Below are 26,602 nucleotides of genomic sequence, written 5' to 3'. Positions count from 1 at the left end.
TAATGTTAACGTTCAAAATGTTTTCTTTAGTTGTCCTCTCCATAAAATATTGTCAGACTGCATACTTAAATAAACAAAGTAAAGGAAAAATTGAAGAAGCAGGTTTGCACTTACATTCACATACTCACACATACCAGATACACAACTTGTAAACAATTTCTGATTGAACATTTGTATTTTCTTGTTGGAAATGTCTCCCCCCCTCCCTTGAACAAATTATTTGGAGGGCGTTAATCCACATCACTGAGGAGGAACTAGTCAACGCAACCTCTCCAAAACCCCGTAAATCAGACAGTGTACACTAACCATATAATGATACTGATTTTTTCCATTATAAAGTAAAGTTTGCCCTTGGTAGGACAAATAGAATAATGACTTAGTTAGGGTTTAGCTGTTAATATATAACCCAAAACGATTGAGATTAAACTTAGAACGATTATACCTGTCACGGTCTGGCTGGCAGACCGTGGGGGTGTAGGGAGGAGGACCCAGGCGCGGTGCTCTGTGTGTAAACAGTGTGTTTATTTACAGCGTATGGAACTAAACAACAATAAATCCCCGTGCTTTCCCCAGACTCCCGTGTCGTGTCTTCTCCCAGTGTTTGTGCTCTCCGCTCCCGTGCTGGCTGCTGTCTGGCACTCCACACCTCTCCTGGGGACACAATAGAAGCAGCCGTCAGGACACATACAACCACGGGCACGCACGCGCACAAGAAGCGAACAAGCACCGCTCTGCTTTGGTTTGGTTTCTCGGAGGCAAGCGTGCGATGCACTCGCTCCGGTGTGAATGACTTGTCGGGCGCTAGCCCCAGCCACTTAGGCAGCATGATGTTAATAAAGTCGAAGAGTGATTGTTGCCCCTCTGCTCTTTTATGCCGAAGATGCGCAGGTTCTTTCATCGTCCCGGTTTTCCAAGTCATCTGTTTTGGCTTCAGGAAGAACGATTCGTTTGATAGCCGAGTTCAGTGACGTTTCTGTTTTTTCAAGTGTGCTTTCTACTTTGGCAATGCGGGCTTCGGCCTCCTCGATATGAGCCCCCTGGTTCAACACGTGACCCCCCACTCACCCCAGGGTGGCTGTGGCTACAATCACCAGTGTGTGAATGTGTGTGTGAATGGGTGGATGACTGAATGTGTAAAGCGCTTTGGGGTCCTAGATAGCGCTATACAAATACAGGCCATTTACCATTTATCCTTCCAGGACCTGCAGCTGCGTAACGCACCCCTCCAACAGCCATCTGTTCTCTGATTGGATTGTTACATTTGTGATTGACATGACATTGACCAATAATTTGAAAGGAAGAAAAATTGGGTCAAAATTCATACTTGTAAGTTGAAACTCACACACAGCCAGGGAACCAGAGTGCAGAGTTTTACACATAGTTTTTTGCTTTGTATCTGTAAGCAGACCTTAACAAAAAAATTTGTAACTTGTGTAAATATTTTTTACAAACACACACAAATTCTCATCAGTAGATGCACAAACAAAAAATGTTCACATATTTTGGTTCACAGGGTTAAAAAACTCAGTTCACAAATACACATTTGATTTACAAGTACAAAATTTTCATGACCACAATTTGAGCCCATAAACAATGGTGAAACATTCCCACAAACACACTTCTGAACCTTGTGGAAAGCCTTTGCTGAAGAGTTGTTAAAGGGTTAGCTGACATCATATTAAACCCTATGGATGAAGAATGGGATATAACTCAAGTTTATATGCATGTGAAGACAGAAAAGTGAATACTTTTGGGAATATAGTGTGTATTATAAATACCTTCTTTGCACATTATTATTTATCAGTTGAAACTATCTATATGACTTTAGTATTAGTCATATTAAAACTGTTATGAACTAGTTTATGTTCCAATAAACTAGTTTGAAACGTTGCGACCAGTTTTAACTTTTCTTGCAAATTAAAAAATAACTAACTATTCCAGCCCAGCAGGTGGCAGTATTGAACACTGAGGCTGATAACCGGGAAAAGAAATAAAACGAAGACGTTTAGTGCGCATGTCCGGAGTTTTTATATTTGGGCGGGCGAATTAAACGAGAAAGAAAAAGGCAAACCAGAATAAGATGGATCTGATATCTGCGTTGCAGTTTCTTAGGTTAAACGATATCCCAGAAGGTAAAACTCTTTTGTCTGTTATCGAAATGTGGTTTACTGAACACCCGGCGGTTTGGCTGTCTGTCAAACTTGGTTGTTAACGGAGCTGTTTCCTGGGTTATTTGAGCCGAGAGATGTACCGTGAAGCGACATTAGTGTAGATTATCTGCCATTAAATAAAGCAGTTGAATATTCAGATTGTCGTTAAATTTTATAGTCAGCAGTTGTAATGAACTTAATATCTGTGGATTCATGGCAGACAGCAGTGTCTCTTTGGCATCTGAGAAAACATCGGCTCGTCTGACATTTGACAGGCAAACGTATTAAAAGTAGCAGTAAATGAAAGTCAGTCAGTGATTTTGTGATATAAGAGATCATTTTTACAAAGCTCAGAGATTTAGTGGGTGTTTACACAGAGTGCTTAGTTTATGTAAAATGTTGTTGTTTTGGTTTATGAGCTGAGCGTAGAGCTGAGTGTAGACTTGTATATAGTTAAACATGTAAATGATGTAATTTAAAATTAAAAAAATCATCCTACTCCTTTTCAAGCATAAACATTGTGTTGACATAGAGATTTTCACAAAAACTTGATGTTTTTAAGTTTTTTTCTCTTGTTATTTCAGTTATATTTACATGTTTGAGATAATATTATTCTATCTATTTCTAGCCTGGGTGGACGCGGTGTGGGAAGTGGAGTTTACTGAAAGGAAACCACTGGATAAAACTATAGAAGAGGAATTTACAGCCAGGCAAGAGAAGTCTTTCACAGCCCTCTACCAGTGTTTACTGGCCCATGCTGATCAATATCAGTCTGCAGGCAGTGATGGAGCTTCACAGGTAAGCAAATTAGTTTTTGTGGCTCTCTGAAATGCTCGCAGTTGCTCAGTCTAAAGTCTTCCTGTAGTCTGTAGTGTCTGTTTCACCATCTGAAGGTAGCAGTCAGCTGACTGTCTCCTATCTTGCATTGCAGAGTGTCTGGGCAGTTCTGTTGGAGAGTGGCATATCAGTCAAGTCTGTGGTGGCTGTGCTGTCCTTCTTTGTCCTGGCAGGAAAGTCTAAAGTGGCCAGTGGCCACCAGAGGGTGAACAGCCTGTGTGCAGCCTCAGTGTACCTATTACTTCTGAGAATTCCAGGTAAGGAAAGTTGAAATGGAAGTAACTACAAGTCTCTCGGTTCTTGGAGCTAGGTGGAACTAACATTGATGAGATAATTGTCACTGCTTATTGACTGTAAATTATAACGTTGGTACAGATGTCTTAATTTTCAAGGAGTGTGTGTGTGTGTCTGTTTGTCTATCCTGTGACATATTTCTAGGAAGCTATCTGGACACACTCAGGCCTGTGAGACTCATTTAGACACTGAGCCATGGCTCTGTGCTACATGCACATATTTCTGCATATCTGCCATTCAAAAACACTTTGTGTGTTGTTGATTTTTTATGTAATATTCAAAACTGAACTGTAAGTGTAAGTGGTTCAAAAATGAAAAAAACAAATAAAATCCAGTGAGTGGAAGTTCTCTGAACACAACCTGTTGAACCTTGAAGCTGAGGTGCTAAAGCAGCAGGAGATAACGATGGATGTCGCTCTTGTTGACTAAAAATAAAAAACTGAGGCTACAATTCACACGAGCTTAGGAAAACTGGACAATAAAAGATGTTTGCTTGGGTAAGAGGTGTGAGTGTGTCTGGCTCTCTCTATTGTTGTTTCTAGGGAGCATTTCCAACAAGGTTTTTCATGAAGTTTTGTTGGACACATGTTTGGACCTGACCCGTCACTGCTGGCCTCAGGATTCTGAAAAGAAACGCAAAAAAGACCTGAAGAGTTCTCAGATGGAGGGAAAACGCTCCAGACCACAGAGGAAAGACAGTCCAGAGGTACACTCCCAAGGATCATTGTAATGTGATGGCTGAATAGTGACTTTGATACACTAATGTCATAACTAGGTCCATCTAAGTGTTGAATTTCTTTTGTTCAGACTGTCTGATTGACTTAATGTGGGAGCCAATACAACACCAAGAAGGAATTTTCATTAATTATTCCTCATTTCATTTTCTTAAAACTTTCTGAAGAGAAAAACAAACCAATAAATGGTACTGATCTTTTTGTTGCTAAAGTTGTGTGAAGGTGAGTAAACTTATTCTCTGGTGGAATACATTTATGATCAGACCTATGTGTTATTATCAGATGGAAATGGAGGAGGATGATGAGGAGGAAGAGGAAGTTCATCTTTCTGGAAAGGACCTGATGAGGATCAGAGATGCTGTAGCTCTCCTGGTTCAAAGCTTACTGAGACTTCTGCAAACATTTCCACTAAAAGACAGTCCTCAGACCATGATCCACTGTATGCAGGTACCACCTGGTTGTATCTGCACACCTGGTTCATTTCACACTGTGGAACCTGCAGGTTTTCACAGCTAATCCTTTTCTTTTTCCAGATCTTCAGTAACCTGCTTTACTTTGAACCCACCACTGGCAAACCAGGTTTTGCTGCTGAACAGTGAGTTTTCTTGCTTATTTTGTCTTTTTTTTTTAAATGTATCAGAATAAAACTGATAGTTGTGTAATTTCTGCACAGAGACATTACGAAACTAAGGAGCATTCCAGAGATGGCTTTCTATGGCCTGCAGCTGCTTTGCTTGCCAAAACATGGAGACCAGAAAGAAGTAAGATCCCGTAAACTACTTATAAACTATCTCAGTAGATGTCGTCATAACACTGTAGAAATATTGTTTTTATAGTGACACAGGCTGGCTGCATTCAAAGATTTGGACTAGGTTCCCCACTAGGTTGCTTCCCTGCCCCTTCAGTTCAGAGAATGGATCCTGACTGTTTGCACTTATGCGCCGAACACCAGTTAGCCGCCTTAAGTTTAGAGAGTGGGGTATTTGAGGGGGGGGCTTCAGCGCTCACGTGAGCAGTGACCATGAGGCCTGGGAGCAAGGCCTGCTTGATCTGAACCAGAGCGGTGTTCGCACCTAAACGTATGGTGAGGGTGTGCTGGGAATGCTCACCCTATTCCAAACCGGGGCCTCAACTCCCACCTCAGACACAACTTTGGAAGCATTATGAATGAGGCTGGGGACATGGAATCCAAATGAACCGTGTTCTGCACCTCCATTGCTGAGGCAGCTGCGAGGTAGTTGGTGCTCGTCGTGGCGATAATCCCTGAATCAAATAGTGAAAACTGGAGGTAGCTATCAAGCTGAAGGAGTCCTACTGGACTTGGTTAGCCTGTGGGACTTTGGAGGCAGCTGATGAGTATGGGCAGGCCAAACAGCAAGCACCTTGGCTGGTGCTTGAAGCAGAAACTTGGGTGTGGGAGGCGGTCAGGCTATGGAGCAAGACTTTCTGACTTCCTTGAAGCAATTCTGGCAAAGCGTCAGGAGACTCGGGAGTGGAAAGCAGTGTTTCACTCCACCGGACCAACTCTTTAGTCTCTCAAAGAGCCTAAATGTTTCTGTCATATAGAAGCTGTAAAAATGTGAGATTTTCAAAAAATATTGATGATTTTTGCTGAACTATAGGGCATATAGGCATAGAAAGATGAGTTGCTTCATACAGCTCTCTGCATGCCCTTTCATATGATAAATTGTACTTGATATGGCTTGCAGAAATTTTTTTTGTGACCTGGATGCTAACATTGAAGGTCATAGTCAAATGCAATCCCACCTAGGTACTCATGTCCCCCAAGTCCTGGGATATCGACATGAAGTTTAAAGATGAGCCACAAAAAATGTCGTGAAGTGAAGTTTTTATTTGTTTTCACTTTTCGTGTGACCTTGACCCAAAATCAAATCAGCTCGAGCTATTACTAAATTTGAATGTGATTTCTTAAAACCTGTGGAGAGGAAGTTGATCATATCTTCAGTGCAGTTAGTGGATAATGCGGTCTTCCTCCTCTTCCAGTGGGATCCAAAGGGGCAAACAGTATATAATGGAATGAACACCACCCGATGAAGCCAACAGAACAAACAAGCTGTGACAAGATTCGGAGAAAAATTCAACTGAGAAAATGTTAAAATGCTCTCACAGTTTGACTGTTGCAAAATAAAGTGACTTCAGTATTTATTGAGGGATGAGACCCATGTGCTAAGTTCCCACCAGAGTCATCAAACGTATCATGTCTTCTTTAATGGATTTTATCTGTGGTGCCATCCAGTGCTTGAGGAGGGTGTTCCACCAGCTCCTCTACGTGATTTTGATGATGAAAAAGGGCAACACTGGGAAGCCGTCCCTCCTCGTACCGAGCCAGACCGTCCTCACTACTCGTGACCAGGCCATCCAGTTTGTCTGGTAAATAGTTTTGTTTTAATATTGATCTGATACTTTTTACTCGTCTACATCTCATCGTGGTGGATGTTGGAAAGAAAAAGTTTAAACGTGTAATCTGTTTCAGTGTTTGAATTGATTTTGATGATGACTATAGTTTTGTTAATGAAGGCTTGTCTTTAAAGGGAGCTCATTTTCCATCTATGGGAGCCTCTCTCATCTTATGGCAGACAGGTTAGGCTTCAGTCCCCACCCTGAGAGACGGGGTCAGGTCACCAGTCTGTCTCAGAGTAAATACAGATTCACGTCTATGGCTGGTTTAGAGCTGCCCATTAACTGAACCACAGTCTTTGGAAAGTGTCCAGAGAGAATTTAGTTCAATTCTAGTTTATTTATGTTGAGGTAAAGAGCTTAAATGGACTGATTCTTATGCAGCGCTTTTCTACTCTCCCCGAGTACTCAAAGCGCTCTATACAACATGCCACATTCACCCATTCATACAAACACAGAAGAGGGGCCTGAAAGCTGAAGGCTCTGCCTCCCATTCTACTTTTAAATACTCTAGGAACAACAAGTAGGCCTGCAGTGTGAGAGCGAAGTGCTCTAATAGGGTGATATGGTACTACAAGGTCATTAAGATAAGATGGGGCCTGATTATTTAAGACCTTGTATGTGAGGAGCAGGATTTTGAATTCTGGATTTAACAGGAAGCCAAAACAGGAGAAATATGCTCTCTCCTTCTAGTCCCTGTCAGGACTCTTGCTGCAGCATTTTGGATGAACTGAAGGCTTTTCAGGGAGTTTTTAGGACTTCCTAAATCCATTTTTAGCATCTACATGGATGTTAAAATCACCCACAATAATTATTTTATCTGAGCTCAGAACTAAATCAGATAAAAAGTCTGAGAAATCAGACAGAAACTCTGTGTAAGGCCCAGGTGGACGATGGATGATAACAAGTAAGACTGGTTTCACAGCTGGGGTGGACGAGGTTAAGCATCAGGCTTTCAAATGAATTCAAACTGTCTGTGTATATAATTGATTGTCAGGTGTTGATTCATTAAACTAACATAATCATCCTGCTGTAAGCAGGTTTCTGTGAGGCAGAGTAAATTTGTTGATCAATTCATGTACAAACAGGGACTTCAAACAGGAAATAGACACACGTATGTTTAATAATCTACGTTTCACTCTTGAGGGTTTTGGTGCTGTTGATGATACCATATTGTCCTTTTTTGCTGGGTGGTGGTTTTGTGATGGTTTGGGCGCAGACACAGTGCAGGGGGATAGTGTTCTGGAGAGATGTGTTAAGGTGTTTCACAGCTGTGGTTCATTTTGCCCCCAGTTTCAAACAAACTCGAGGGTGGTTTGTTTTTGGTGTGAATGTGATGCAACCCTGATCTGAACGAGCGGGTATGAGTTACAAGTTTGTGCTAAAAACTGTCCCGTAGCCACGTATGCTTTGGTTCTCAGTGCGTGAAGGTATTATAGACATGCAAAGTCTTTAGGGGCTAGCACCTAGCTGTGAAATTAACACGATTTATCAAAAACTAGTCCACAGCACCTTGTATTTGTTTGGTTTCTCCTGCCCCAGACACATGAGGCTAATGGGTGGATTGAACTGATTCACACCAGAGTGAACAAACCACAGGTGTGGAAACCTCTTAAGACTGCAACTGGAATAACAAGGAAGCAGACTGGCTGGTTTGAAGCTGCTTGTCAGTCAATTGTCAATGACTTTTGAGCCTCCTTAAGTGGCGACTGTATAACTTAAACAATTAAGTTACTTTTGTTAAATTAAAGGTGAAAGTCTGCACTTCAGTCACTACTTAATTTAATGATTTTTAAAGGTGTCGTCATAATAATAATAATGATGATGATGATGATAATGATGATGATGATGATAATAATGATGATGATGATGATGATGATGATAATGATAATAATGATGATGATGATGATGATAATAATAATAATAATAATAATAATAATAATAATGATGATGATAATAATGATAATGATGATAATGATAATAATGGATTGCATTTATATAGCGCTTTTCTAGGCACCCAAAGCGCTTCACAAATCCACTATTCCTTCACTCTCACATTCACACACTGGTGCAGGCAACCACAGTTGTAGCCACAGCTGCCCTGGGACACAACGACCAGCACAGAGCGAGCAGGGGATCGAACCGGTGACCTTCCGGTTACAGATGAGCTTCCCAACTCCCTGAACCACGGTCGCCCCAAAAACATTTAGACCTGTTCATATCTGACCATTCGTGGAAATACTGATTGTTCACATTGTTAAAGGCATCAGTTTCAGTATGTGCACACACACAGCATCTTTGTAAGCATGATGGTAAAATGGAGCATCCTAGTCTCTCCTCTACTTTCTGCAGCTTTAAGGACCGGCACTAATGTGTCACTTGAAGATGTCTAGGATCGTGACTATTCAGGGATGTTTCTGAACCTTTAAGAGCAGATGTGTGAAAGATTTCCATATTTATATTTACAGTCATCTTGTGGACGAGCTGAAGGAGCTGGCACTGCCTTTCCTGCAAATCCTCCTCCAGCACATCTGCTTCCAGGTGAATTCTCCAGCAAACACTCGGCATAAATTCACTTTCTTCAAACACAGAAGTCCAGGTTTTTTCGAAGTTCAGAAACTTTCTGCAGCTTAAAATGTACAATGTGACAACTGTATTGGCTGCAAAGTTGCATTGTGGCATTGTTATCATTAATGTTTGTGTTGTGCTGATACACAGATGGTTGAAAAGAATGAGTATCGAAGCCACGGAGCTCAGGCTGTGGGTATGCTGACGTCTCAGATGGCAAGTGAAGACTATGCTTGCTTCATTAAGTGGCTGTGTAACTTCTCCAGAAGCTCAAAGGTAAGGTTTTACTTTAACTGTCCGAGAAATGGTTTCACTTCCACATGCTGACACTGGCGTAGACGCTGCAGGTTTCTGTCTCATCAATGATCTTGAGCTTAAGTCAAACAGCTGCTCAAATGATTTCAGTGTCACAGACAAATGTTTAGTGTCTCGATAAAATTTCTGCGACTTTGCTGAAGTTGCAGCACACGTTCAAAGATCATGATAAAACTCAGAGTGCCTGTTTTTGTAAGCCACTTTAAAAAGAGTGTGTCCATCCTCCTGTGTGGTCCTCTGTTTGGTCCTGGTTGCTTATTCGGTGCATGTTTGAACTTAGCTAAATGTCAGTGAGCTTCATCAGTGGTACTGACTGCGATGGCCTCTACAGATGGTGCACCGGCTGTTCTCTGTGGATGTGGTGATGGTTTTGCTGGAGCAGCCAGAGAGAAGACCGGAGGAGTGTCGAGATCCGGATCTTGTTTGTTTCCTGATGCACAGCTCCCTTATCCAGAACCTGCTCTTTGCTCGACGGATGGATGAATCTCCCACTGTCCAGGGCCATGCTCTGAACTGCCTGGCTCAGTGCCTGGAGCTGCCTTCTCTCAATGCCACCAGAGCCATCCACAACCTCTTCTCTGCCAGTGAGACACCCTCACACACAGGAGTACAGTAAAGGGTAAAGACACAGGCCTGCAAACGAAATCATTAAAGTTGTTGTGTTTTCTCTCTGCTCGGTTAAGCTGGAACCCAGACGGTGCTGGAAGGTGAAATCACAGAAGGTAAAGTTTGTTTTTGTTATATTTCCTGTAGTCAGGTTAAAAAACAAAAGCCACAGTCTGGCTCTCTATGAATCTTACAGGTGTTATATATCCTGGAAAAAGGCGGAAACTTTGTCACAGGACCACAAAACATGAAGAAAGTGACCTTCAGTGTCACGCTCTGATCCCACTTTGACAGAGATCCATTATGACAATTCCCATAGCTGATAGCTTATCTAAAAACTCTAATAATAACAGTAGCAGGTGGCCTACGTACACACACCTGAAGAATGTAGTCCCGGGAGTACAACAGTTTTAAAGTGTCATTTTGATATGGATCAGTCAGCCTGTACATTGAGGCCGTTTTCCAGCCAATTTATAAAAGTGTCCTAATGACTCTGTGTATGCAGTCGTGGCTAGAAGACAGTAAAAGCTTTTATCAGTTCCAAACTTCTGTTTAAATTCAGCCTGAGATCAGTAAACACTGGAACAACAGGCAGAAGCAGTGCGTGAAAACCTACGTTTCCATTCACCCTGAGGTCAGAACATCTTTTAGAGGTCACAGTTCGTCCATCTCTTTCCACTTATCCAATTCAGGGTTTCTTCACACCTGATTGTTGCGCTTTTCAACCTCACGAGGGTTTACCTGGAGGTAAAGATGTTTCACCTCAACATTTAGACTCACTCTGATTTCCTAACATGTACAGGATAAGAACATTTCTATGAAAACATTAGACCCATTGTCCTCAGACAGATTATGGCCATAAAGCACAGCACTGTGTTTGCTGAAAGCCCTAAACCCCGTGGTGGTCAGGTGTGGAGAGGATATCAGAGAGGTATGGGGAGACTTGAAGCAGAAGCTTAAAACTGATCCAGCTGTAGAAGACCAGGAGTAATATGTTCTAAGATGGGCTCTGGTGAGGGTTGAGTGGTAAGCCAGGAAGGAAAGATTGACAACAATCCATGCAGAGCATGCACAAGAATAGCAGTACTGTGAGCTGTGAGAGATGGGCATAGCTGACTACTTATATACACGTGGAAATGTGCAGACTGATATTATTAGTGTGTTTCAAAATGTAAGGAGCTGCCAGAAACAACACGTAAGCTCTTAACCTGGGTGCAAGGAGAGATTTTGAGAATTCGTCACATTAATGCAGCGAAGTTGGTTCCTGCCAGAAGAAGCTGTTTTCTCCGTGTTTCATTAAAGCATCAGGCTGTTGCAGTGGTCCAGTCAAAGTCCAGACCTAAAGCCGACTGGACCTGGAGAGAGCTGTGACTGCAGGGCTTATTTCTCTCGTTCTGTAAAGAAAACAAAGGTTTACAGCATAAATATCTCAGACCTGCACACAGCCTGGAGCTAGCACAACAGAAAAATGCAGAAATAAAGGATGTTACTGCATCTCAGGTTGTGTTCGCCTGAGCCCTGGTAAAGACGACATTATTATTTTATTTCACTGACATAACTCTTACTGTGTTGACTATGACTGTACTTTGTAATGGTGTTGTTGATATGACTTTGTTTCAGGGACTCTCAGTACCCAGCACACTCTGAAAACCTACCGCACTCTTCCATTCAGGACTGTGGAGCTGAGCAGCACTGACAGCGCTGCTTGTTATGGTGAGGTCTTCCATCAGTCTATCCATTTTCTTCCACTTATTGAATAGCTTTAATATCTTATCGTGTATGTGACGGTGCGAGAGGCGGGGTATACCCTGCACAAGGTTGCCAGTTTGTCACAAGGCTAACGCACATTTAAATCACTTTTGTCACGTGTTTGTTTGTTTTTATTCATTTGTTTTTCATGGTCTGGACACTGGAGGTCAGTGAATCACATAGTTCATTTCTGTATTTGATGCAGCAAAAGAGAATTTGGCCCTCCTCCTGCGGCGTGTGAAGGATTCAAAGACTAATGTGAGGAAAGCAGCGCTGCAGGTACCTGGAGCTTAACATAATCAGCAGCAGCCGCGATTTAGATTGAAGTCATTTCTCGTGGGTGGGTGGGGTTGAATATCTGCATTTTTCCAGGCTGACTTGTGTGCTCTTCCTGCACAGGCCCTGCTGGGTCTCCTGAAACATGATGTGATCCCCATGAGTTGGGAGAATCTTCAGACTTTGTCAGAGCGCTGCAGAGACCCATCTGTGTCTGTGAAAAAGAAGGCCCTGCAGTGTGTGGGGGACCTGCTCAGTGTGAGTGGAACCACATACTGATGGGACTGTCACTGAAGTGACCGCGGGTGAGATCTAACCCTAACGTCTCTCTGCCAGGTTAAACCAGAGTGCAGTGTGGTGCAAAAGGCGTGGCTGCAGGGGGTGGTGCCAGCTGTGGCGGACTCTGAGACCTCGGTGCAAGACAAGGCCCTGGAGGCGCTGGACCAGGTGCTGCTCAGTCAGGTCAAACCGTACTCTGCTGGCTGCCGCCTGGATGCCAGTCAGAGGCTGATGTGGGACCTGCTGGGCCTACTGTGTCACCAGTGCCAGAACCTCAGGTGACGCCAGCCCAGCGTTTGTTTCGTATGAAATAACATGTCTGTAATGTTTAATGTTAAATACTGAATGTGTTTGTACCCGGTCTCCAGTCGTTACTTTAGCAAGGCCTTCACCATCTGGTCCAAACAGAAGAAGTTCACACCGTTATTCATCTCCAACCTGATCTCACATACTGAGGCTGATCATGCTGCCGGGGCCTGGCTGCTGCTCTCCAAGGTTGTTTCTTCATCCTCCAGACTGCCTCATGGCAAGATCCTGGACGCCTGGGACAAGATGGTCAGGTGGGCAAGTCCAAATCAATCTGTCACGTTTATTTGAATTAAAATGAGCACTTTATAATCTAGCCTGTAATTTGGTGGAAAATGGTGAAATCTGCAAAGCTTTCTTTGTTTTTGTTCTGTTCTCGCTCCACCTTCTGGATGCAAACTCAGTTCCACCATTTAATAAAACAAATCTGCAGCCCTCCTGTGTATTGTGGGCTTTTTTGGAAACAAAACAAAAACAAAGAAGGTGAAGAGCAACACTGTACACAGGGGTAGACTGATACATGATAGGCTTTGCGTGCATACAAACAAATATATCCCGTTGTAGGGAGGGGGTGACGTGTGACGCAGAGTGAACCTTTGTCCAATCAAAAAGATGGCAGGAAATGGTGATTTTCAGGAACCTTTCCTCTCTCTGGGAGATGTGATTGTGGTTGATTTAAGGTTTGGACAGCAAAGACAGAGTTGATGTTTTTGGTTTTTGTTTGGAGAGTGATGAAACTTGGTTTGGTAAGCTGTGGCCACTGTCAGGAGACGCGGGAAACACAGGAATCTGTGCTGTGTTTACATCTTTTTGTGTAACACAAAACTCTTTCACCACCATCATTCCCTCAATCTTTGCCTCCCCCTCAGCAACCATGTGCTGCCATATAATTTCTGACAGGGTGGATTTTTCTCCTAACAGATAAAGGCCGACATGTTTTTGTCTTGGTTTTTTCTTTTACTTGGAAGTAAACCACTCCTTAGGAGATCTTTTCTTTAACTGTTTCTTCCTGCACCAAATCCGATGACGGTATGTATCATAAAACATGGTGTAAATTATTTATCTGAGGTTTGGCCTATCAACACAATAAAAAATAATAATCAAAGAAAAAGCTGGTACATAGAAGTCTGCACTTTTGACACAAGTTGAAACCGAGGCTAGACTCTGCTACGTCATCTTAAATGTGTCGTGTGATTCAGACAGGGCAGCGCGCCAGCAGAGGCTTAACAAACCCCCAAACACACCCTCTAAAATGGTCGAGGGTGACACCAAGTGTAAATGGTCATAACTCACTTTTCACTAACAAGCTTTGCTATTTGCAGATAAATTTATTGTTGAATGATTTGATTGTCTTCTCTTAGATCAAAGGATGTAAATGCAACAACATGCTGCCACATCCTGTGTGTGATGGGAGACATTGCCGTGCATTTAAATGAAGAAACAAAGGAAAGGGTCGTCGGTAGGTTGAGCAAGGGGACAGATGGCGGGGGATTACTGCGAGAAATGATGTGACTCAGTCTCTCTCACCGTCTCTCTGCAGCTGATCTGATGTCTTGGTTGAAGACTTTCACTTTGCCTTTGGAGGTGATCAGTTCTGCTGTTGAGACTCTTTATCAGTTTGGCTGCAGTGAAGACATCAAGCAGACTCAGGTTAGAGATATTTATACTTCAGCGGCTGATGTACTTTATGACAGCAATGAAATCCTGTTTTCAGTAACAGAAGCAGTTGTTAGTCTCCATTCTGTTTAGATGACGATCAGTCAAACACAAGAACAGTGTAACCTTGTAAGTTCCAGCAGGAAGCAGGCAGTGCCAAAACTCCTGCCCTGCTCAAAGATTGAATCCGATATGACTGAAGCCCACTGAGTGTGTCTTATGTTTTTGTCAGGCTTTCCTGAACCAGCGCTGTGGTGAGTTGGTGTCTGCCTGCGAGTCATATTTGGCCAGCATAATCCTAACTGACAATGGAGCTCAGAACCTCGACGAGGAGCTGATGGTGAGAATAAACTCTCAGCAGACTTGTCCTCGTTACTTCAGAAATGTCCTTATTATTGTGGCAGAAAGGTAAACTTTCACTTTGAAGTTATTTATGTTCAGTGGTGTTGACACATACTCTGCAACCCTCAGTATCTTGTGCTGTTCTCTCTGAAATGACAGCTAGACGAGAACAACTGATCTCTTAACACTTATTTACAAAGCCCGGTATTATAGAGCAGCAGCCTAGTGATAGAAACCCAAACCTCGCTCTCCTCAGCCAGCCTCTTCTAGCTCGCCTCGGGGAATAGCTAGGTCAGCTGCAAAAGATGATCTCTGGGCTGGCCCCTGGGTTTACCCCGGGGCCTCCTCCCAGTAGGACATGCCCAGAACAGCTCACCCAGAAGTCGTCCAGGAGGATCCTAATCAGATACCTTAACCACTTGACCTGGATGCTTTCAATGCGAAGGCGTTGTATACTCTGAGCCTCTCTTGGATGGCTGAACTTCTCACCCCATCTCTAAGGGAGCAGTCACCCTTCAGACAAAGCTCATTTCTGACACTTGTACCCACAATCCTGTTCTTTCAGTCACTACCCACAGCTCGTGGCCGTAGGTGAGGGTAGGGACGTAGCTCGACCGGTAAACTAACAGCTTTGCTTTTATGCTCAGCTGTCTCTTTCCCATGACAGACAGAACGCCTGCATCACTGCAGCTGCTGAGCCCCTCAGTGGAGCGAGATCCCGAGATACATGAACTCCTCTACATGGGGTAGGAACTTGTCCCTGACCCAGAGTGGGCACTCCATCCTCGGAGGTGCTAATTTTTGTATCCACCACCTGAGCTGGAGGCCCCCACCTGGTGAGGTGGAGCACATCATTCACAAAAAGCAGACATGAGATTCTGAGGCCACAGAGGGAGAAACCTTCCACCACTTGGCTACGCACAGATACTCTGTCAAGTAAAAGTTATGAAAGGAACGGTGACAAAGGGCAGCTCTGGCGGAGTCCACCACCCACTGGAAGAGAGTCGAACTTATTGCCCGTAATGCAGACCGTGCTCTCCCTCTGTACAGGAGCTGAACAACAGCAACAGGGTGCATACCTTTCCAGGGAAGCTGAGGAGTGTGATTCCCCTGTAGTTGGAGCACATCCTCTGGTCCTCATTCTTAAAGATGAGAACCACCACCCCGGTCTGGCAGACTGGGTTCTCACTCATGGATACCCACTGCAGCCCACCACCTCTCACACTCGCCAACTCCAAACTGGCACAGAGTCCAGCCCCTCTCTGAGGCTGGCTCCAGAGTCCGAGCCGTGGGTTAAGATGAGACCAGGCAGATATAGCTGGTATCGCTCAACCTCTCCCATGGGGAAGGAGCCGATGTTCCATGACCGAATTGGCAGCCTAGCCAGGGATCCTCCGCCCTTGGCTGCCGCCTAACACACATTGCACCCTATTCCTACAACGGCTCATGGAGTTGGTGGGCCTGCAGGATGTCCCCCTCACTTACTGTCAACTATGAGTAACTCTAATCACTGCATAGTTCTATAACTATTAAAACTCTGCAAGGAATGAAGCCTTTGGGTTTTGGGGGTGAACTTTTCAAGGCAGGAATTGTTCAGCTTAAGAAAACGTGAGATGAAGAACTGCGAGGCATGAAACAGATCCAGTCTGTTCTTTGATGTTCGTGATGTGATGACAGTTTGATCAAAACTTCATTCAGGAAGACGGGAAAAATGACACGTTAACAAAAATCAGATGATGGAAATGCCGCGGTGCACGTTTGAAGACCAACATGTGATCAGCCGTGCAGGGCTTGTGGCTCTGATAGACGGGGAATGTTTTCTCTTTCAGGTGAAACATCTCCACACTCTGGGTGTGGCATCACTTCAGTGTCCTGCCAACGTTAACAAGAGGACAGTGCTGCTAGTGGAATCTGTCCTCACAACACATTCTGAGAAACTGGCAGGTAGGAAAGACTGATGTTAAAATACATACTGTGTGTGTGAGTGAACGTCTCCAGAGACAACAGCACAGCTGCTGGTGTAAGGTGAGCACAAGTCAGGTGACATTTTGAATATGCCACAGTTGGAAATCAAGTGAGGTTTCAGACTCTACAAGGTCCTCTGCTTTAAACAGGAGCTGTCACATCTTCTTCAAAGTACCACGAAGCCTTGTACTGTCCAGGGCAAGGCCAGGTTAGAAGGCTCTGCTAACCTGTTTGTCTTATTCCATCTTTGACAGAGTGCCAGACAGAGCTGCCAGCTTCACTGCCTCTTTCTCAGTTCAAAGCAAACTGGCTGCCTACCAGAGTAAGAGCCCACGGAGTCATCACTTTAGGTAAAGCGTGTGCGTCCTCCAAGTTCAGCTCTGACTCTTCACTCCGAGCCATGAGCTTAAATGTTTGTTTGTGACTGTGTGCTTCAGGTAAATTGGCCCTGCAGAATGAAGGACTAGCCCAAAAGTACCTGCCCGTGTTTGCCAGGGAGTTGGAGGTTGGCACAGAGGTTTCGGTACGCAGCAACGTGGTTGTGATAATGTGTGATCTGTGTGTGCGATATACCAACATGGTGGATCACTACATTCCCAACATCTCTGCTTGTCTGCGAGACAAAGAAGCTGTCATCAGAGAGCAGACTCTCATCATGCTGACCAACCTGCTGCAGGTGAGTTCCTGTCTTTAATGTCACCACACTTCTGTAAGTAGTCCTCTTTTGAGACGTTCATAACAATGGTCAGATGATGCCCATTTCAGGATTATGTAATGGAAAACTAAGCACATGACAGATGTGACGTTACTTTCACATGTTAAACATGGATGGGCTTCAGCGCCACCTCTTTTAGCTGATTGGTTTTCTCATGACTACGTTTTAGGAAGAATTTGTGAAATGGAAGGGCTCCCTCTTCTTCGACTTCATGGTGGCTCTTGTTGACCCGGTCCCTGCCATCGCCAGGTATTCATACTGTGCATACACAGACAGGCCGTGAGAGTGGGATATGCACCCACAGACCCATTCATTTTTGAATCCCCGACTGGCAATCACGACAGATTATGCACTCAGCAAACACGTTAATAGGAAGTCCGGTTGATTCGTGCGTAGGAGCAGGTTTCAGGCTGTGGCTTGTGTGTCTGAAGCATGAGGAGGGTTTGTTTTCCTCACTATAATCAGTATTTGAATGTTGGTGTCCGTAAAGCTGAAGCTGCTTTGACAAGACCGAGGCTCGTATGTTTTACCTCCTCTTAGTCTCACTGAATACTGCCTGCTCCACCTGCTGCTGAAGAAGAACCCAGAGATGTTCAGCCAGCACTTCATTGAGTGCATCTTCCATTTCAACTCCTACACAAAACACAAGTCCTACAACAAATTCTCCCAAAGCGAGAGGTATGACCTGGCCTGTTCAGCTTGATTTCTCCTTGGTATTTCCTCACGTCACGACATGTTTGTTGAGTTTATTCCTTTTCTTTGAACATCCACGCAGAGAACGCGTTCACTTCTCCCTAAAAGGAGAGCAGTACCGTGAGAAACGCTTTCGAATCTACTGCTTCCTGTTGGAGCACTTTACAGATGCTCAGCGCTTCAACATCACCAACAAGATCAACCAGACCATTTTAGGTAAACTTAAAAGTAAAGTTTTAGGTTTTTCGTTTCAGAGTCGGGCCTGTTGTTAAAGCACTATTAACCAGAACCCTCGTCTTTTTATATTCTTACCTCCTCCTACATCAGCGTGCTTTGCTGATGAAGAGCTGCCCCTGGATGCAGATGGTGCTAACGTTTTGTCAGAGACTTTCAACATCTTGAGCCTTAAAGAGTTTAAGCTGCAGACCATATCTAGTTCAGCAGGCGCTGCTGCAGGGGAGGAAGCAGAGGAGGAGAACATGGCCACCATGGCCAAAGCTGTTCTGCAGGCTGCACAGAAGAAAGTGGTGTCACAGGTGACGACTTCTCTACATTTAAAATGTATTTGGTTCCTTTCTTCCTCTTTCTACTCATCTCAGCTTACTGAGGCAGTTGGTTTGCCTCCTTTAATCTGGTTCTGCTCAATAAGTCTTCCTGTCACCAGCTGTTTAGTCACAGGAGACCACGTGATCATTTATAGTAACAACGACACAAACAGCTGTTAGATAACACATGTTATATGACCTATACAACTGTAGGACACTAAACTAGGCTTTCCATAAAATGACACACATTTCGAGTGATGCCTAGCACCGCCCATTACCAGCGTGTTACTCAATCTTTGTAACCTGGTGTTCTCAGCAGAGCAAGTTTGAATTCATCCACACAGGAACTCTGTATCTGAAAGTACCGGAGCTCAAAGATTCCCAGGTTGCAGGATGCCAGCGAGCCGACGGCAGCTGCTTGCTGCATGGCGGCAGCTGCTTGCTGCATGGCGGCAGCTGCTTGCTGCATGGCGGCAGCTGCTTGCTGCATGGCGGCAGCAGCTTTTCTTCTAGAGAAGACTGCAGCGAGTCTGCCGTGGCTCAAAGCACCAGTATTAATGCCTGTGAGCTTGTGGTGATGGCATATGTCTTGCATGCAATAACCAATGCAGTGACTATAAAGTGGTTTTGGTAAATGGACTGATTGTTATAGAGCGCTTTTCTACTCTCAGTACTCAACATGCCACATTCACACAAACACTGTTGTTTGCCACTTCAAATGGTCGGCTAGGCCTTGACTGTAAGGACATCCCCACCTGTGGTGTGGATGCTGTAACCACAAGCAGTAGCTCCCCTAAGCAGCATTTAGAAAAACTGGTGTTTTGTGCGTCTACCAGAGGTTGTAGGTCATTTACATCTGACATCATGTTGAATCCACGTTCTAGAATGATGCCGACTGTTTAGTTTATTTGGGTCCGCTCAGTCAGAAGTCACTGTGAGGACACGTACTCTGCTGAGGAGGAATCATCCGTTTCAACAGCAAAAAAACAAATATCGAGTAGTTAAACCTTAAGGTTAGATTCAAACACATGAAGCTTGTTCCTTTTGCCAGCACAGCCTGAACAGCTTTCTTCTTATTTCTGTCAGTAGTCTACAGAAATGGTGCTCTTGGCTTCAACAAAGAACAACTTTAACCTTCCTGTTATGTTGCGGGGCAAACTGACCCATTCTGAACTATTTAACATGTTTGTATTTGAAGATGAAGGCTGTCGCGAAGTTGATTCTGAATCTGATGACTCTGATTATGAACCAAATGAGCAAAATGCTGTTTATATCCATCTGAGCAAGACAGTCCCGTCAAACAACGGTGAAGTATAGAGGTCTTCATCCTCAGAGATGCATCAGGCTAAACTGTCTGCACGAAGTATAATGAAGACGCTCAAAATGTAACTTTTTACGTTTTTATATTTCAGCAGATGAAATATTTGAGATTGATTGAAGGTAATCTCGACTTTTGATCCACAGGTTAGGAAGAAGGCCTTCATAGAGAACACTGTTCCTCTCATCATTAGCCTGAAGAACCTGCTGGAGCAGAAGCGCTCTCCTGTTCTCAGAGATCTCGTGGGCTACCTGCAGGTAAGTCCAGCATGCATGATCATATTCACTGATGATCTGCATGAACTATGGAAAAATCCACAGCTTTACAGCACTGTTAGCTGCAAAGCATCAGCAGAACAGTTTGTGCTTCTGTTTCTACTCTTTTAAGAGAGAAAATATTGTAGCGAAGGTAACTGCATTAACCTTTGTGTCTGACATCAGGTAACTATGCAGGACTACCGTAATGAGGTGAAGGAGATTCTTTCTGGAGACGAACAGCTGGCAGCTGAAATGGAGTTTGCTCTGAAAATAGCAGAAAAGGAGAGAAAGACAGTGGAACAGCTGGACAACGACAGCCTGGCAGGAGATGGCGAAAAGGCCCAGGTAAGAGCACAGTGCAGCTTCAAAGCACTATGAACCCACTGATTTAGAGGAAGTCCATGTATTCTGCTGTCCTGTTTTTAAAACAGGTTTGACTTGTGTGTGATTATTTTCACTGTCAAAAGACTTTCTGTGCATACAAATGTGATAAACTGCAGGTAACATCCTCTCGCTCGCTTCCAAAACCTGCAGCTGTGCACCAATCGTCTGACAGGCTCATATCACGCTGCCTGTGTGGGGTTTAAAGACGGTCTGAGCGCGTTTGTTTTTAATAAATTAAGGGGACATTTCCTCTTCTAAATAAGCAGAAACCAACAGACTGCAAAGGTGAATATACAGTTTAGGTAATCTGCTGCTACATGCTGGACGTTCTTCTGGGGAAAAGGAGTCGGTGCTGAGCTGCAGACAGGGGAAGCCCATGGTTGTACACCACTGTGGATCATCCTCTGTAGACTGAATGTGTGCCTGCTAATCTCTGTATTTTGAATATGAATATAATCCAGGTAGTGTGGATTTGATGTTGATCTGTTGACCAATCTCCAATAACAGCAGGCTAACGTTCATGTTTGCTGGAGCAGCAAGTTACTCCAGAAAGCTCACTAAGAACAAGACACGAGGATTGTGTTACAATGAAACACAGTCCTCAGACTTTTGTACAAGTTCCTTGAAATATTTTCTCTAAATGAACTTTCTTCTTATCATCTGATGGTCTGAACTATTTATTTATTATATGAATGATCGTTGTTCCTCCCCAGGGTTCAGCCCAGCGCTCTCCTGTCAGATCCACGGCCCTGCTGCCGTTTACCTTTGCCACACCGCAGCCACCTCGTCCAAACCTCCAGACTGCTAGACTGGCACTCACTGACCGGTAGGCTCCCAGCAGTATGAGGCACTTACACTCTACTGTAGAGTCTGATTTATATCTGAGATCGCTGTTTGGGGCTCCTTCATATGACCAGTACTCACCGGCAGACCGAGCCTTTTCTTTGGTTCACGTTTAGTCTTAGACACAGAAAAGAAGTGCTGAAAATGACCCGGCCACATCTACGAGTTCATATTTGCGAGCAGATGTAAACTTGTAATTAGTAGAAAGGATTTTGCTGCTTTAATTCAGTACAGTGTGAAGCTACGGCTTAACTTACTGAAATTCCTGTGTCTGTCTGTCAGTGTGCGTGGATCCAGGAGGCAGGACGATGTCCAGTCTAAATCAATCGCTCTGGAAGGAACAGGTACAGCTCAGTTCACTGGTTTGAACAAATGCCATTTATCCTGAATGTCTGCTAAGTGGAGAGGAACTCAAGGAAAGCAACGCATGTCAAGGAAAAATGTGTGTGGTGGAGACATGGCATCAGAAAATTAGATTTAAATTGCACAGCGTCATGTGATCATTGTGCCTAAAATGGAAAAATAGTGAAGAACCTTTCATCAGTGCTTTAGAATATAAGATAATATAAGAACTGTACATTCTTATGTTATAACAGTAAATGAAGGGCAGGTTTCATCGTTTTCACTGATCTCACCGTGAAGTGTGAATCTATTGAAACAAGGTAGCAGCAGCATTTAAATCCAAGAGTTCAGGTGCAGTAATTGTCAAATGTATGCACAAAAGTAGCCCATGTAGTCTTTTCATCTTTGAAGTTCATTGTAAAATCACTGCTCGACACATTAGTTTAACCTCAGGGTGGTGAAACAGTAAGAGAGTATTGTTCTTTAATAGAGGTTACTGTCAGGGACGACGTGGATGGATAAATATGTTACGGGACTGAGTCCAGTCATAACCATAAATGTCCTTTCATAATGAGTCCAGTGATGCATAAGCAGCATGTAAAACATGTTTGTAGCACTCACTTTATCCTCTGTGTTCCCAGCTAGCTGTTGTAACCTCAGTAAGCAGGTCTTACTGTCTGATTCTTGTTTGCACAGTGTTAGATCCTCACTCTGCATTCCCACAAGTTTTGTGTGTGTGATATCCATTGTGACGGTGTTTTCATTTGACTTTTTTAGTGATGGCTAAAGGAGCTGCCAGCGACAGAGCCATCAGCACACCAAAGGGTAAGAGAGAAGTTCCAGGTTTCCTCTGGCAGCTAAAACAGACGCAGGTCCCAAAATGAAGGTTGGAGAGTACAAAAAAATGGAAAGTGAGATATTTGGGTATTTAAAATTCCTCTAAACACAGAAGGTAAAGACTGAACTTTGTGTTGACAGTAGGAGGCACACCTGCTGCGTGCTCGCAGTAAGCTGTTCTTCACAGACAGAATAGTAATTCTCCTTCACCAAGCAGGAAATCTGTGGAACGGCTGCAACGACGTTTGGCTTTATGATTTTGTTGCCCAGGACCAAACTAATGACAACTTCTCCAAAAGGAAAACGAATTACAGATTTAAATGGCGAAATTAGCTTAAGTGTACTCTTGCTGTTTTAAAGAAAGAACAATAGTGGATGCAAGTTATGATTCATAAGAACTGTCCACAGCAATGGGAGTCGGAGCCTGACGGGTAGCACTGGTGGCTCCCTGATTCGTTTTTAACCTCAGTTTACTGACTAATGATTCAAAGCTGAGAGATTTTTGCTGATTTTGCTTTTATTTATTCTGCTGCTGTTCTATAGAAATGTCACGTTCAATGTGCATCATCATACAGAGTATCATTAATGTGTCTGCAGGTAAGGGCAGGGGTGGACACAAATATTGCAGGATTGGACAAGAGCGGGCAGTAATGATCAGAACACTTTAAAAAAGTCTGCACTCAGGTCCATGCATGCACATGTAACTAAAGTGTTGGTATGGTTGGGTGAGTGAGACATGCTGTACAAAGAAAAGCACAAGCATGTATCAGACCTCTCACCAACAAATATAATGATGTGCGGTCATTAGCAGTAGCTTTGTTGTATGTGCTGTGAGCTCAGTGAGGACCTGAAGCAGAGTGGCTCCACTCTCCAAACACTGCACCGCACTTACTTTACTACATTATGGTACCATGCTCTGTTGGTTACAATCTCACCGATATTTTGGGGGATACATGATGATGTAATCCACAAACCCTCGACTGACCCATCTCTGTTTGTCCACTAGGTGTCAAAATCAACTTGACCTTTGATGAAGGACTCAGCGCAATCCTCAGTGAGCAGGGAACGAGTACGTTTCTGACCAGGCGCTGACAGTGCCAACGTTCGGTCTGCTTTTTGTGTAGTTCTGTGAATGAAAAACCATCTTCAGCTTGTTTATAATAATCACTGTTTGGTGTGTGTTGACAGGTGAAGAGGGCAGCGTGCTTCATGTGCGATCGAGTGAAGCCCAGTGAGTGCACTTCTCTTTCCTTGGTGTTAGTTTAACTCAGTGCTGGTTCTGCATTAACTGGTTTAGTGCCTGAGCACTACACTACAGAGTGGGTGACACTTAATGACAAACACACACACATACACAATCCAGCATCACACTGGGACAGCAACAGCAGTGAAGACAAGAGCGAGGCAATAACAAAGTTGGTAGTTATTACTTTGGAAACTCGTGTGTTACTGTTTTGTAATAATTTCACAAACTAAAACGACCAAACCTGATTAATAAGAACAGAGTTACAGAAACATGGCAGGAAACTCCAGAAGACCTGAGTCACACATTGTTGGGTTTGTTTGCTTTGTGGGGTTTGTAGGCCTGCAAGCTTTGTCACATTATTGTACTGCTATTACACTACAGTGATCTATGCACGGTACGTGTGAACTGTTTAAACTCGGCTCTGTTGTTTGTTCAGAGCTCCTGGACCGAGGCAGTGGAATGTGCAGTCTCCTCTGCGTCTGAGGAAGAGACTGTAGTGGATACGTCACTCGGTTTGTGTGTATGTGTGGGTTGTCTTTATCTAAAACAATATCCTTTTTTCTCACTTTGAGGTTTTTTCACTCTTTGTGTAGCTGCATTTGCGCTGATGTATTGATGTACAATATGAAATAAAAGTTCAACATGTGGTGTTTCACTGAGAGGGTTCTATCATTCATTTCTATTGTCTTTGATGAAATGGAACAGAATAGCCCTTTATTGTCATTGGCATGTATAATTGTGGGTGCTCCACAGCAGCTGTGCAGGAATAAAATATACATAGTAAGACAGCAGGAATAAATAACAGACATACAAAACGATAGAAAACGTGCCACAGGGACAAACAACATCGTTTCCAAACAGAATGTCTTCTGTCGTCTTACTGACCACCGACAGCGTTTCACAGATTTAATCATACGTTAAGGGCTGCTGTTCAAGAGGCGGAGCCTCTCAGCCATCATCAGTTCGATGCCAGCATTACAGTAAAAGTTCATCCTGCTTATGACCATCGGCTGTTATCTCTCAAGTTATGAAGTCATAAAAAGAGATGTACATGCATAAGTGTATATAGTGCAACATATGATGCACTATATACATCAAACCACAGGAACATCACTGGGGTTATAAGAGGCAGAAAAGCTATTTATTTGGTTTAACCTCAAGGACAGAAACGTAATGAAAATGCTGTGTGAGGCCTTGTAGTCACAGCTTTCCCACTTTTTAAATCCTGGACTGGCAGCTTGGTGGTGTGGTGGTCAGCACTGTTACCTCACAGCACCAAGGCCCAGCGTTCAAAGACATGACCTTTGCTCTTTACATGAATTGAAAGGATTTCCACGGTAATGAATGGATTTCTATTAGCATTAAGAACTTTTGTTGGACTGATGTAATTTGCATAGGTTGGCTTATTAAGTTGGCTTGACTACGTTAAGTAAAATGATTCATCATTAATGAAGTTGGTCCAACTCAAGTACATTGTTGGAATAACAGAACTGAATAATGCTAAACTAAAGCAATAATAATAATAATACATTTTATTTATAGGCGCCTTTAAGACCCTCAAGGTCACCTTACAATAGCAGCAATACAATTTAGACATAAGGTCAATCAGAAAAAAACAAGCATGAAAGTATAAAAGCTGAGCAAGGTAAAAATGGACTGAGACAGAATCAGGTGTATGCGATTCTGAATAGATGGTTTTGAGACGTGATTTAAAAGTGGTGAGAGAGTTTGTGGTCCGGAGGTCTGGTGGAAGTGCGAAGTCTCGGGGCAGAACAACTAAAGCAACTTAATCATGTGGAGATCCTTTCCATTATTTTTTATCTTCATTCAAAGAGTTATTTTTTTTAGTGTAGTGTTATTGACAAACAGGTGTGAAAAGAAAAAGAGAGAAAGTGTAACTGAGTCAAAAAGGCATGATGTTGGAATCATACAGAGTCATGATATTCATATGAGAGGTGAGCGCACTATTCCATCTGTGTAGCAAAGGATTTCACATTGGTTATTACAAAAAGGTAACATATGTTCTATTTGTATTTGGTATAAGGTACTAATCAATGTAAAAAAATAAATAGATAAATAACATTATGATTAAAAATATTAAAATGAAAAAAATGGGTTGGACATATCTCATTAATCTCACGAAATAGAAAAATATATTTATCTAAGCAGAATATTGATCCATGTCTGCACAGTGTTATATGTTTAGAGTTGGCGTGGCTTACAGCATTAAAGTGGGGACCACAGCGATTTTTAGCAGTAAAATATAAAATTAAAAATGCATACATGTATCAGGATCTGAAAAGTGAAGTCAATGCAAAAGTGCCATAAACGTTGTTATTAATGATCACCAGGGAACAAGTGCAAGCATTATTAATCAAATCAACAGCTGCCTCATCATATCTGCTTTCAACTTTAGGCATTGTTACTTCCTTATTTACTGACCCTTACCTTCCTTAATGCATTGTTAATGGATAGTACAGGGCCGCTGACATAAAATTGGGGTAGTTATAGATATTATGCATTTCTGAAAGAGATATGTAGCCAATATTACACTTTTTCACTTAGCAAAAATAACTGCAAATGTGTCAGACTCCTGACTATAAATGCACTACTTGCTAATACATGAAAATGAATATTAATATAGTAAACCAAATTAAGGCAGTTGAGCCCATTTATCTTGATAAAGTAACCTACAGCAAATTTATAACAAGACACAAGAAGTAAATGTAGGCTATTTTTCTTGTATACGTATTCTGTGTAATCTACAAACTGCACAACGATACGTATTTAATCTAACTTTAACTGTAGAAATAAATAGTATGTAATTCAATCGGATCCTAGAAGTGGGTAGGGCTTAAATATCCCAGCATCAGTGAACGCTCCCAAGGACATCGGCGGGTTGTCTCCCGCTCTACCCACGTGACAGC

At 43.1% G+C, this 26,602-nt stretch overlaps 1 protein-coding gene across 1 annotated transcript; it reads left to right on the top strand.

The window, feature by feature from the left end:
• Positions 1 to 2,020: 2,020 nt before the first annotated feature.
• Positions 2,021 to 24,316, top strand: ncapd3 (non-SMC condensin II complex, subunit D3). The gene is made up of 35 exons (XM_084949220.1): positions 2,021 to 2,132; positions 2,779 to 2,948; positions 3,082 to 3,244; positions 3,824 to 3,987; positions 4,298 to 4,462; positions 4,549 to 4,610; positions 4,689 to 4,776; positions 6,273 to 6,406; positions 8,902 to 8,974; positions 9,152 to 9,277; positions 9,648 to 9,900; positions 10,000 to 10,038; positions 11,543 to 11,635; positions 11,877 to 11,950; positions 12,071 to 12,205; positions 12,284 to 12,504; positions 12,595 to 12,786; positions 13,894 to 13,991; positions 14,073 to 14,182; positions 14,421 to 14,528; positions 16,360 to 16,474; positions 16,750 to 16,845; positions 16,933 to 17,171; positions 17,380 to 17,459; positions 17,751 to 17,888; positions 17,986 to 18,119; positions 18,231 to 18,439; positions 19,913 to 20,023; positions 20,207 to 20,368; positions 21,121 to 21,233; positions 21,533 to 21,594; positions 22,370 to 22,417; positions 23,436 to 23,498; positions 23,618 to 23,660; positions 24,112 to 24,316. Exons 1-35 carry the CDS (start codon positions 2,081 to 2,083, stop codon positions 24,170 to 24,172), a joined length of 4,194 nt encoding a protein of 1,397 aa, XP_084805346.1. The 5' UTR covers positions 2,021 to 2,080; the 3' UTR covers positions 24,173 to 24,316.
• The last annotated feature ends 2,286 nt before the right edge of the window (positions 24,317 to 26,602 follow it).

Source organism: Perissodus microlepis, chromosome 13 (genome assembly GCF_051167445.1).
Source record: "Perissodus microlepis isolate ML-2025 ecotype Zambia chromosome 13, ASM5116744v1, whole genome shotgun sequence".
Lineage (NCBI taxonomy): Eukaryota > Metazoa > Chordata > Actinopteri > Cichliformes > Cichlidae > Perissodus > Perissodus microlepis.
The sequence above is the reverse complement of the archived record's forward strand: the minus strand, read 5'-3'. Positions and strand labels throughout refer to the sequence as shown.